This window comes from Apaloderma vittatum, unplaced genomic scaffold, assembly GCF_000703405.1.
Source record: "Apaloderma vittatum isolate BGI_N311 unplaced genomic scaffold, ASM70340v1 scaffold44884, whole genome shotgun sequence".
Classification (NCBI taxonomy): Eukaryota; Metazoa; Chordata; class Aves; order Trogoniformes; family Trogonidae; genus Apaloderma; species Apaloderma vittatum.
In genome coordinates, this window is record NW_009715179.1 from 9,967 (window position 1) to 22,547 (window position 12,581).

The following is a 12,581-nucleotide window of genomic DNA, read 5'->3' on the forward strand; positions in this document are numbered from 1 at the left end:
ACTCACCATTTGCTTCCTTGACATCCCTCATTCCAATCGCTGGTACAGCCACCTGTGATTCCTCAGTTGCATATCCCTTCTCTATGAGACAGCTTGATACATTTATTACTGGAGTAACTGATGCATCTACAAGCTCCACCACCGATCGATAATCCTCTTTATCCACTACCTGTACTGTTAACACTTTATCTTTCACCAATTGGTTCATAAAAGAAATAGCTTTTGAGGTCCAGGCTCCTTCTGCTGGCTTGACACCTAAGAAGTCACACAGTAGAAAAAGGTTTTGAGGACAGTCCAAATCTGAATGAACATGTAGAAGGGTACAACAACACGGTTTAAAACAAAGCAACTCATCCCTCACACTTGTAACGAGGTTTCAAAACCAGTTTACTTAGATTCTGAACTTTTGTAGTGCTTGGATTTAACAAAAATCTGACACAGATCATGTGCAACTAGTCTATTACACAAAGAGAAGTGTAAACTCAGATTTAGTACTGCCTTAGTAAGAATGTCTATAAAAGTGTCAACCTCCAGGTCTCATGAATACAACCTACAGTTTCGAATATTATTTATTTCTCAGCCAATGTATCTGCTACTATAAGCTTCTTCCTCCTCAAATGTTTACACTTAGTGCTACTAATTTTATTTCTAAAATGCAAGCTATAACCAGAACTTTATAGGAACAAGTTGGCAGAAGTTGCCTTCCAGAAAGACATATTTTATGCAGCAGTAATCCCTGACTCTTGTGAGGAAACATCCTATTCACTCACTTTTTTGTATCCATGTTGTGTTTAGGAACTTTCTTAGTCTTAGAGCACTCATTATCAGCTACAGGCATTGTGATCTTGCCCACAAAAGAGATCTCATTAGATCACATTCCATATGCATTTGTTCCATCTCTACATATAAGGGAAGCATTGTTTCTGTTTTCCTCCAAAGTAAGAAGGTAGAATGTTGCTCTGACCGTTAACAAAAATTTAAAAATCTGGTTAAATATCAAGTATTCTAAAGGATAGGTACTGAAGCAAAGGAGTGGACTAATCTCACATAGTTATAGGAACAAAGAGATAAAATAACTTCCCAGACTAGGTTAAACAAGTATGTAAAAAACATATTATGATCCCAGCTTGAGACACAAGAAGGAGCCAGGAAGTGTTAACATCCTTTACAACCTGACAGATTTCATAAGCCTACAGAGAGGAATCTACCAGTAGTTTCATTAGGTTTGCCCCAGGGGAAGGAAATTGATACAGTTCTGAATTTCAAGACACAAAATGAAATTTTACCTTCCTTTGCAGTGTAGAACCACAACAGATTTAAAAATCCCACAAATCCAGGAGGTGACTGAATTTTGCTTAGAACAAAAGCACATGCAAAACCTAACAGGTGAGTTAATATAAGACAGTTTTCCAAACACACCATTGCAAGTCACCAGGTACATTAGGAATGATTTGCCATGTTTTGTAGATATGCCACAACAATTAAGAATTCTGGAAATAAAACTTACTGTTATCTCCATTCTTCCCCATATTCCAATCCAAGATACTACAGGTGTGATCATTACCTAACCTCACTTTGCTTCTATCCAGTTTGAAGCAATCTATCATTTATTTCATACCTGCCAAGGCACATCTGATGGCTTGAGCTGGCAAGTCCATTAATCTTGGAATCATAGGTTGAAGTCTCGTCAGTGGAAGAGCTTCAAGATTACCGTAATCTATATAGCCGACCAAAACGGTATCTTCAGAAACACATGCTGTAACAACACCACGATACCAAAGATTGTCTTCTAGAAAGGAAGATACAGATGTTCATTGTACTCGCTTTTAACTTCTGAGAACATAATTATTTTGTGGGCAAACCAACATAAAAATGCATAAACCAGCAGCATTACAGTTCACACAAACTTCACAAAACCCTTATGGATATAACATCTGCCACCACTCACTCTTTTCATAAAGAACAGCACCCCCTCACAAGCACAAATGCAACGAAGAATTGACTGCGTTACGTGGGGGTAGTGCTTACGTTGAATAAATTTAAACAGGAAAAAGTATCTCAGCTGACCACAATGACACGCAACTCAAAGGCCACACAACAGATCTAATAATGTAAAAAATGAAAAGCATAAGAACAGCAATACATGGAGTGTTCTGTTGGGTTTTTTCTTGTTATAAGCTGGACGAAAAGGAGAGGAATCTTTGATGAAAAGAGAATAATCATACTGCTGCACTCAGGATTTCTGATTAATACATAAAAGATTCTTCTTTCATGTGGACTTACTAATTCCTAGCACAAAACTCCGCTTTATGCACAATACTAGCCCGTGTTTAGGTAAGATCTAATTTTGTCATCAGACTTGTGGAAACTTGGCATCAGTGATAACTGTCAGGTGGAAACCAAGTTACAATCCTGAACTAACAGGTTTTGGCTAAATAACACTGAGAAGTCTACCAGAGAAGCATTGTTACATATAGTCCCATTTCCTCTGTCCCTTTCTGGGGTCTAAAATTTCAAGACTATTTTTTTCAAGCCACAGGAAATAGTCCTCACTGACAAAAAAAATAAAATAGCTCCACACCTAAACTTTTTCTTGGTCTCTTAAAAAGCTCATTTACACAAAAATGAATAGTGTTAGAAGCTTGCTCAATGAATGGACCATTTCACAGTCTTTTTTTAAACTAGTCTTCTATAGACATCAGCATTTGCTATTAATATTTTTAAAATCATTACCAAAGTACCCACAGCTAACACCAGACAGAAATAAATTAAGATCTACGTGAAACGTTTCTAAACACGATTATAAAATGTGTTTATTTTTTGTAATAAAGTGACATAAGTTGAGAGCCATATTTTTACTCCACTTTTACCTGTGAACTGGGCACAGCACAGACTTCCAACAGCAGGATGGAAAGCTGGACTACTGGGAAATTTGCCACAATGTTCATTAAGAGACACTTGAAGCTCAGCAAGTAGACCTGATATTAAAACATACAGGTTTTGGAACACGGAGTGTCTTGTAATTATTTACAAAAGAACAAAAAACTTAAGTTCAATTGTAGTATAATGCAGATTATTTCACACAATATTTAACATAATATCAAAATAGTCATGAGACTATGACTTTTCAATCAGTAAGATCAAAGAAAGTCCTCACATGAGGAAGGGTAGTGGTAAACAGAACAGACAGTAAAAACCAGTCACAGACCTTTTTGCCACATGTGCAAAACCAAAGCCAGCAGGAATTGAAAGCAAGCTAGCAGGAGCATGCTCGAAAGAAATCAAGGAAGACGACTCTTCAAATAACAAGAGGATGATGAGCATCACTTCTTGATGAAGGACACCCAGTCTACCCAGAATTCAAAGGCTGCACAAGTACACAGAAGAGAAATCCACCATAGGAGATCCCCCAGACCATATCCAGCTGCAAAAACCTTCTGCAAACACCTGCTGGCTCAGACAGCGCTAGGAGGGCACACTGCACAAGTTCTGCTTTTATTCTCACCAGACATCTATTTATGGGCACTGTGGGAGTTGCACCGAAAGTCCCTGTAGCCTGCTATAGTGTCACTTGACAGTTTTATGTTTTACTGTATTAGAAGACACGGAAGCAGGGCTTGGGCACTGTTATCTGGCCTTCTCATACTCAAGATGTTCTCACCATACTATGTAACAATGAAGTTCAGTTCATTCACCCAGCCTATAAGGAAACATTTCCCTCCAGTGGTAAAACAACAAAGCATCATAGGAATAAGCAAAGTTATGAGAAACTCACAAGCATTTCTGGAAGAGGAGAGAACATATTTAACATTAAGCATTTGTGATATAAACTGACTTCGGATTGCTAAAATCCATGCCACGCCACCTTTCTACTTTTCACTACTCACACTGCCCAGAAATTCTCACCCTGCAGGTTAGTAAGAGATATTCAAAAACATCCTCTACACCACAACGGCTTAATGCTACAAGGAACCACCACTTCAGATCAAACTACAAGACCAGCAACACCTCCCTCCAGCCACTCGCTACTGAACCATGCCAGACTAGGTATCTCACATCCTGTTTTCAGCACATCACTCACGAGCACTGTGTATCTGCTGGCAGTAGAAGTCTTCTGGACTTTGAAGGCAGGAAACCACACCAGAAAATGTATCTTCAATACATACAGAGACACACTCTGCAACTGAATTAGTGCAGTCAAGAAAGTCTTTGTCTTCAGGTATTTTTTCCTTACTTCCCTTAGAAGGGACTTCTGACACTGCATTTAAAAAAAAAAAGAAGGAAAAAAAAGAAAAAAAAAAAAGAAAAAAAGAGGTTACTGAGCAAAAGCTAGATGACTTTGAAATGTGCAACCTCACCGGTCAGGATTCAGAGACTTAAAAACTGTGCTAAATTAAACAACAACATTTAAACACACTGAAGCAGTTTATACTTTTTGCTGCCTCTTTAGCCTTTGAAGGTTCCTGTCATATGATCCACGGAACTAACGCTCACTAATCATCACTCAACAAGTACTTTATACTACTAAAAAGCGTACGTGGTTCCGAGACTGGTGAACTGAGGCAAGCTGCACTAGCCCATGTTTTTCAAGAGAAGGTGACGCCAGTGAACAGCTAGACTATTTACTACTTTCAGGTTATCGTGACATGAAAGGATTTTAAATTCTCCATGTTTTTTTCTGTCTCTTACTAAGATGTTTGATTTGCTTGCTTACCTCTTGGAGAGTCTGCTCCTACGGCATTACTTTCTGGAGTTAAATCATGCCTCGTTTCTAAAGATACTTTATTTAGACAACCTCCTAAAATACAGATGTAAGGAAGTAATTTATCATTCAAGAGAATCATAATTTAGTTTTATTTTAGAACCTTCTTCTAAGCCTGACCTATGTCCCTACCACAAGGTGAGCACGTTCTACTTATTTGTTGAGCACTTAGCATAATATGCTTAGAATGCAAAATAAAAGCAGAGTTTTCTGAAGACATCGATGGCTCCAAAAAAGGAGCAAAGCAGTAACAAGTAACATTTACTCGTAGTCACTAAGGACTATTGGCTAAAAAACTGGATTACAGCTTTTCACATAAGGATTCACGACTTACCTCCGTATTTACAACTGAGTATGCAGTGCACTACCACGATTTACACAGAAACCTTGAGTTTCTTAGCTATTACACACTCCATTTCTGATGCATGAAGCAATATTCCAAGCTTTCAACATAATTATTTTCAACTGAAAACAGATATCTAAGTTGCTTGTAAGGTCATGGAATAGACGTATTTAATATTTCATGAATGCAGAGGTTAGAGGTTAGAAATGTCAACATACTTAAAGAGGTCTTAAACTAGATACAACAATATCCAGTGACTGTACTTTCTTTGGCATAATTTTATAAAAAAATTTGTACGTGCTCACCAAAAAAGAGTTGGTAAAATCCTTCGTGGGACTAGAAACGGACAATATAATTTTTAACAAGTTAAAAATACATGTGATAAAAGGAACAATATGGTTCCAAATATGTACGCATCAATTAAAACAGAAAAATAAATAATATAATCAATAAAATGCTGAATTTATTACAATTCTACTGGAAAAGTAAACTTACAAAAATTTAAAATTAGTAAGCATAAAAAGACCTCCCAGGCACAGGCATTTTAAAAGCACCTCTACGTGGAAAAGTCAAATAAAATTTAAAAAAAAAAAAAAAAGAGGAAGGTCGGGAGAGCAACAAGCAGGAGTAGAACAAAATAAAAAACTCTTCTCTTTTAAAGGTATGGGGCAGGGAAAATGAACATGAAAGGCTTTCCACTTGCATTGTGGTTTTTAACCCACGCTACGAAGTACTTACTAAAATCTGGAAGAACAACATCTACAGCAAAATTCAACATCATCTCCTCCTGTAATACGTCAACAACAGTTACTGAACACTGCTCTCCCACGAGCTGAGACAAAAAGCCGGCAATGCCTTCACTCCATTCTTCTTTTGGATCATAATTAGCAACTGAACATTTAATGGCCTGGAAAGAATTACAATTAGAACAAGAGGAGATAGGGAGTTGTTTGCTCTTTAGAAAAAGCAACCAAATAATTAAGGCCCTCAGAAATATCACCTTGCATAGAGAAGTTAAAGCTACTGTTGGACTCTGCAGCACTATCAATTCAACTATCTTCTTTACAAGAGTGTTAAGAATTAGGAAATTGTTCAAACTATGAATCACATTTCCTCTGATTCTTCCACTATTTATGCCGTCTTATGTCACATATGGTTGTTTCACATACCTCCTCTGACCAGAGGTGCACGCCCTCTTGCCCTCAGCAGACACTGAGGGCTTTAAGCCAAGATTCAAACAGCTCTCAAAACCTTTTATGGACCCAGAAGAAAGTCACATGAACAGGCTGTGAAAGACTACTCCAACAGCGGCCAGTCATGGTCGTCACTGGTTGAAAGATCTTCTTTGTGTTAAACACACAAGTGCAACCTGCAGATTAAATCTGCCCCATCTATTTTGTAGCGGAAGGCATTCACATATTATTGCAATGAACTCAGACCAACAGCTGACTCTTCTACAAACCAAGCTGGCCAAAACTACAAGCAATTTTTCACTACTGCATGACACCAGATAAGAATATACAGTCAGAATGTTTCCCCTGCTGTCCTCTAGCAGACCTAATCAACCTGCAGGGTTGTTTTGGGATTATTTTTTTTTTATCAGCTCAGAACCCAGGAATTCTCAGACTAGGAAGCGAAAAAGCCACGTGGCCTTCCTCACTTCTACACAACAGCTCGGGAAAATTTCAGAACTTCACGTAGTATAGCAGTTTTTATACAACACTTGCACTGAACACGAAATACCGTAATAATGACAGTGACAATGAGATACAAGTTTACACTCATTTCCGAGCCATTCACTTAAAATATCTCAGCTGTTGTTAGGAAACAGAACTCACACATGGAGGAAACAACAGGTCACTGTCTCTGTGCAGAGCTTTAATCGAGGAGAGTGGAATATTTTCTTCATTTCCACAATCTATATAGAATACTTGTGCTTTCTTTTGCAATATATCCACATCTTTTACCAGTGCTCTGTTCCAGGTCTGTGTAGGTACAAACAATAATCTTAATAAGAACACAGCATATTTTGGTTTACTTTATCAGGTTAGTTTATCAAAGGCACTAACCAATTGTGCAATAACTCAAATGAACACAGCTCACTGTAGTGTCGACTGCTGCGAAGATAAATTTCTACTGCTATGGATATTGGCTAACATACAGTAAACCAAGAATCTACTAACAATGGATGAGAAAAAGGGGAAGAAACACAAAAACAGGGTGGGAAGGGAAACAGCAACTAGATGTGGCTGTAGAAATGCAGCTAGAAAAGTCAGGTAATGAAGAAAGAATAACTTAAGCAAAGCCATATTCCAAACTGCTTTAACTACAGTAGTTTAAATTTGCTAAGAACACACTCAGCCTTCAGGCAAGCACCTACAGGGCTCAAGTACATAGAAAAAAAAATTTGTAGAGGTAAGGGGAAAAAAATCAGTAACTCAAATGTGAGCTCCAGGCATTACAGAGCTAGCTACCACCACATTTCCACCACAGTAAACAGATCTCTATTTAGCAGCCCTCACTGGTTGAAGCATTAAAAACAAATCATGCCAAACATGATGAACTCAACACAGCATGCTTATTTTACAATCAGATGTTACCTGATCCAAAGAACATCTTGCAATGCAGACTTCCCCTTTGACAGCAATATATTGCTCTTCAATACCTGTGCTAGTGTAATGGTCTTGCAGTTTCACACAAAGTTTACCGATCTGGTCCAATACTTCTGGAGAACTCATCTGAATATAAAACTCACTCGGACTCTTGAACTTCGTTACTGTACCCTACAGAGAAAAGCCATAGCAGATGATAATTACACCAGAACAACCTACAACATATCATTCAGGGCCCATGTTCATTTCAATAAATGCGTTTCACCCCATAGCTGATTTTCTTCTTTTGTTTTGAAGTAATTATAAGAGTAATTAAGCAGTAATTAACTGCAGGGAACAAAGCACACAATATTAGGGGTTGGAAGAGACCTCTAGAGATCATCTAGAGTCCAACCGCCCTGCCAGAGCAGGACCCCCTAGGGCAGCCACACAGGAACGCGTCCAGGTGAGTTTCGAGTCTCCAGAGGAGGAGCCTCCACAACCGCTCTGGGCAGCCTGTGCCAGGGCTCCAGCACCCTCACGGTAAAGAAGGGATGTTCACCTTCACAGAAATAATTGTCCTCACTCTCCTCCCACTCCCATTGGCATTTATTCATCTTTACAGTAATAAAGGAATTTTACATGTGAACAAAACGAGACGAAGAGCTGAGGTGACATGCAGCTACGTATGTTTAACAAAACTTCAAGTGCAACCACACAAAGCATTTGGGGATTCTTCCAAAGAGAAGTACCTGTATTTCCATAGCTTTTTTGATCTCTAGAGTCTGGAGATCTGAAAGCATTATTTTCTTGATGTGCTGTTCTGTCTTGAGAGAATCCACAGAAGCCGAATTAACTTGTAGCTGTTTTAAACAGGGTATGTTTAAACCACAGTCGCTCAGCTGTAGCTCCTTGCAGTAACAAATTAAAAAAGAACTCTTTATCATTTCAAGAAATGTAAGAAGTGCTTTTGCTGACTGATTTTCAGTGAGAAGCCTTATGGGCTTGTATTAGTCTTGAAAGTAACTTAAAACATTATCACAGGAGATATAATGAACAGACGCTGAAAAACAAGTGCTCAAGTCTCACACATTCACCTCTTCCTTTCACATCTGCTTTACTCAGCTGCAGTTCCTGTTTATGATGCTCTCATAAATAAGAGAAATTGAATGTCACCTGCTTCTCTGTAGCTGTAACACCAGAGTAGATTACAGCTACTGCTTTAACTGCTGGCATCCGTTTTTAAAGAAAATCCAAACATTTAGTATAACCTGCCTAACACACACCATCTGTGGCTGTGACATCCTAAAAACATTAAGGGAAATAACCTCAGGGAAAGCCTCTTCTACATTTGGACCAATATACTGCAGACAACACATGATAACTGAAACTACTGCTGCAACTTCCAAATTAATTGTCTACTTGCAACAAAGACCCTTCTAGAAGATTTGTCATAACACATCCCACAGTACAATAGCAAAATACATGAAAGACTGTTCAATATGCAATAAACTCTCTTCTGTAGAACTTCCTTGAGTTTCAGAAGATGAAACAGGGAAAAACAAAACCTTCTGTTATTTCAAAATAAACTGGCTACAAATTGTTTACTCATATTGTAAAGTCTCTTGATACAAGTGTTCCTCAATGTCATTTGATCAGTATTATCACAACACAGCCACAAGCACATACAGAGCAGAAACTTATCACGATGCACTAAGAGAAGTCTCATGACTCAAAACGAAACCTCCTTTCTAAATTCCTTCAAATGGTTAAACAGATGAACGAGCTACTTCCAAGAAAAGCATGACAGAGTTCTCCTGTGCAGTGCAAACATGAGGCTAGCTGGAGATATGCACATTTATTCACTTTCATAAATATCATCCCAAGAAGACATGAAGACAGCAAAATGATCTCCTGCAGAAGAGCTCACAGGAAGATTACAGGAAAGATCTGGCTTCAAAACATTATAAAGGAGAACTGCAGCCTGTTTAACTCCTGCTGCAGCAAAGAAACAAAAGCTACATGTATCTGTTCCTACACAAAACTACATTAAAGGTATTTCTCAGATAATTTATAATGTATTTCTCAGATAATTATAAAGCTCCAAGTATCAGCTCATGATCTACAGAGAAGACACCAGATTCTTTCTGAATTGGACAAGCTACACCTTTTTCCTTCTTAAAATATTTCTCTAGCAGCATCATACACATCTTGATTTAACTTTCTCACAGATGTTTTTTCAACAAAATAGTAAGCTGTCTGATAGCGCTGCTAAGGGTTCTAGAAGTAACATATTTTTGAATGCTTCTCCCAGTAACTTTTGATTTGAAGTGCTCATCTTTATAAAAGGAATAGATCATAATCTTTGGAACTTGTTCCTTTTCTGTACAGGTTAAATTAAGCATACTGCAACTAGCTCATAGCAGATCCATTCAAGACATAGTGAAAATTGCATTCGATACCTTCTTGGTTTTAGCAGGTAACTCGCCTTCATTGTTACTACTTCCACTGTAATCAAAGAAAAATATGTTCATTTTTAAGAACCAAAGACAGACAAGTAGCACTCATAACATCTGCTTGGATACACAGTAAAAAGGCTACATTCATATTACATGTTTTTTATCAACCCTTATTGCTCCTCCAAGAAAACTGAGAATGGTAAATTTGTCAGTTCCCTGTCATGCAATATCTGGTGTGTTTTTCCTGATGCCATCAAAAAAAAAATTAATTTTGATTAAACAGAGAAGAAATCTTGCACCATCATAGAGTTCTGCTAATTCTGCAACCTCAAGCCAACCATAAGAACAATAACAAAAAAATAATTGTCCAAATGAAGTTATTGTTATTTCAGTTGAATATATAACTAATATCCAGGTAATATATATGCCAGCTAGTCTCCCTGTTCCCCCCCATTCAGTCACTGTAGAAAAACTTGTGCAAAAAAAAAAAATCTCCTGTAAACTTCGATTATGGACCCCTGCTTGCACATTCACTTAACTGTGATGGTCACTCCTTGCTAGAGATTGTCAGCTCAGATCACTCTCCTAAACTGTTCCAAAGCCAGTCAGTCAGTTTGTACCATGTCATCACCTAATGGTGCTTACTTCAATCGAAACAGATTAGTGAATGATCTCTCAAGCATCTAAATTGTTAAAAAGAAATATTGAACAGCTAGAGAATGGCCTGGCTGAGACAACTTCTAACTGTAGCTGTGCTCAAAGATAAAATATCCATGAAGCTCACTGAGGCCACAGTTAGATTCCAAGGATGCCTCTTCAGAGACAGTTAAATGCAAGCCATTCACCACACCACTGCTGAAAAGCAGTCTCATTTCTCCTCCCTTCCATACGTCAGCTACTGCACTAACAAATTCATGTGACAAGCTAGAGTTCTTACCACACACTCACACAGTCCTGACACAAATAAAAACAATGCCTTTGCTTTAAGTCAAGACACCTTAAGAACTCCAACAAGACCTTTCAAGTAACCCTTCTAAAGCAGCTGAGCTGAGTTTTCTGACAAGTATGAGGCAGTGCAGTACTAGCCTAAAAAAGCAACATATTTTACTGTAATAGTGCCTTTATATGCTCATTTAAGTTGTACTGGGAGGGATATTATCTTTCTGTAAAGATTATTTGGCAAAACTTTTAACAAACTTACTTCTGTTTAACTGGCTCACATACAACACTATGTGCCGGCCAATCTTTTTTCTGACAATCTGCAGAGCAATAGTACACTTGCTTGCACTGTGAACATCTGAGGGGTCCTAAAAAAATAAGGCCAGAGAAAACATCTATATCAGATCCATATCGGAAGATATAGACTCCATGTATTATTTAATAACTGCTTTACAAGATGATTCCACTACAAGCACACTCAAAGGTATTTTTATTCACATAGAGCTATCGGGTATTACTGCCTTAGATGTCTCAAATTCTTTATATATTTAAGAATGAAAAAAACCCCAAACCTAAACATTTCGACAAAGGAGATTCTCTCTTCTGTTTATTGGATCTGTAATCCCAACTCTGTTCTGAATAGTCACTATATTTGCACCTGAGCTTAAAATATACATCCATTTTAAGACACTTCCGAGCAAGCCTTCTAATCTGGTTTCACCAATAAATACACCACACACCTCGCACTAAAGGACAAAGGGCTCTTACCAAACAGACCACAGTGATGGCAAGTCCTCAGCTGAGGTGATACTAATGAACCAAAGAGACTCTTATCACAGCCAACAGAGAAAACACTCTCCGAGGAATATGGACATTTCTTTGGCTTCTCATGCATCAAATCAGAAGGAGACGCCTGTGGAAGAAAAATCTAAGCGATTCTTGCTAGACAAAAGCTGCCCAATAGGATAGAAGAATTCTAACATACCAAAACATGACAAGGAAGAGTCAAAATTTCCAAGTTCTAGAAAGAGCAATAGATGCCAATCATTTCTGCTATCTAGAAACACTCAGAATACCTGAGGCAATTATAAAGTTTCAGCAACTCACAGTACTTCCCTTATCAGCTGCAGCTCCTAACAGCAAGTTCCCTCTTCCTGTGAGGCATTCCATGGAACTTCCTAGAAGCAGAAGCATTAGCAAAGAAATCTGATTAGCCACGCTACTGCATGCCTGTGTTACAAATCATTTGCAAGAAGACATAGGGCTCTTATCCACACCTACTATTTGGCCTGCGCATTGGAGAAAATGGCAATGCTAGGACCACGACACGGAATTCACCTCTTGTTATCGTGCTGATACTACATTTATTCGAACCTACCAACAGTGGGATTATTAAAGCAACAGTTTCACCACTCTGTGCTTATCACTCAATGTAAGTTTTAACGTCATTAATCCAGGAATTTGTTTCAATTAAACTTGTTCAGCAG

At 38.1% G+C, this 12,581-nt stretch overlaps 1 protein-coding gene across 1 annotated transcript in view; it reads right to left on the reverse strand.

The window, feature by feature from the left end:
• Positions 1-12,581, reverse strand: part of TDRD1 (tudor domain containing 1) — a gene marked incomplete at both ends in the record, with an annotated part of 21,420 nt that overhangs the window by 7,273 nt on the left and 1,566 nt on the right. Inside the window, 12 exons of the mRNA XM_009869000.1 lie at positions 7-255; positions 1,619-1,789; positions 2,871-2,978; positions 4,082-4,258; positions 4,715-4,798; positions 5,844-6,012; positions 6,944-7,090; positions 7,706-7,888; positions 8,449-8,559; positions 10,159-10,204; positions 11,380-11,462; positions 12,202-12,272. Of these exons, the coding sequence (XP_009867302.1) occupies positions 7-255; positions 1,619-1,789; positions 2,871-2,978; positions 4,082-4,258; positions 4,715-4,798; positions 5,844-6,012; positions 6,944-7,090; positions 7,706-7,888; positions 8,449-8,559; positions 10,159-10,204; positions 11,380-11,462; positions 12,202-12,272 (1,599 nt within the window). The remainder of the gene's footprint in view (positions 1-6; positions 256-1,618; positions 1,790-2,870; positions 2,979-4,081; positions 4,259-4,714; positions 4,799-5,843; positions 6,013-6,943; positions 7,091-7,705; positions 7,889-8,448; positions 8,560-10,158; positions 10,205-11,379; positions 11,463-12,201; positions 12,273-12,581) is intronic.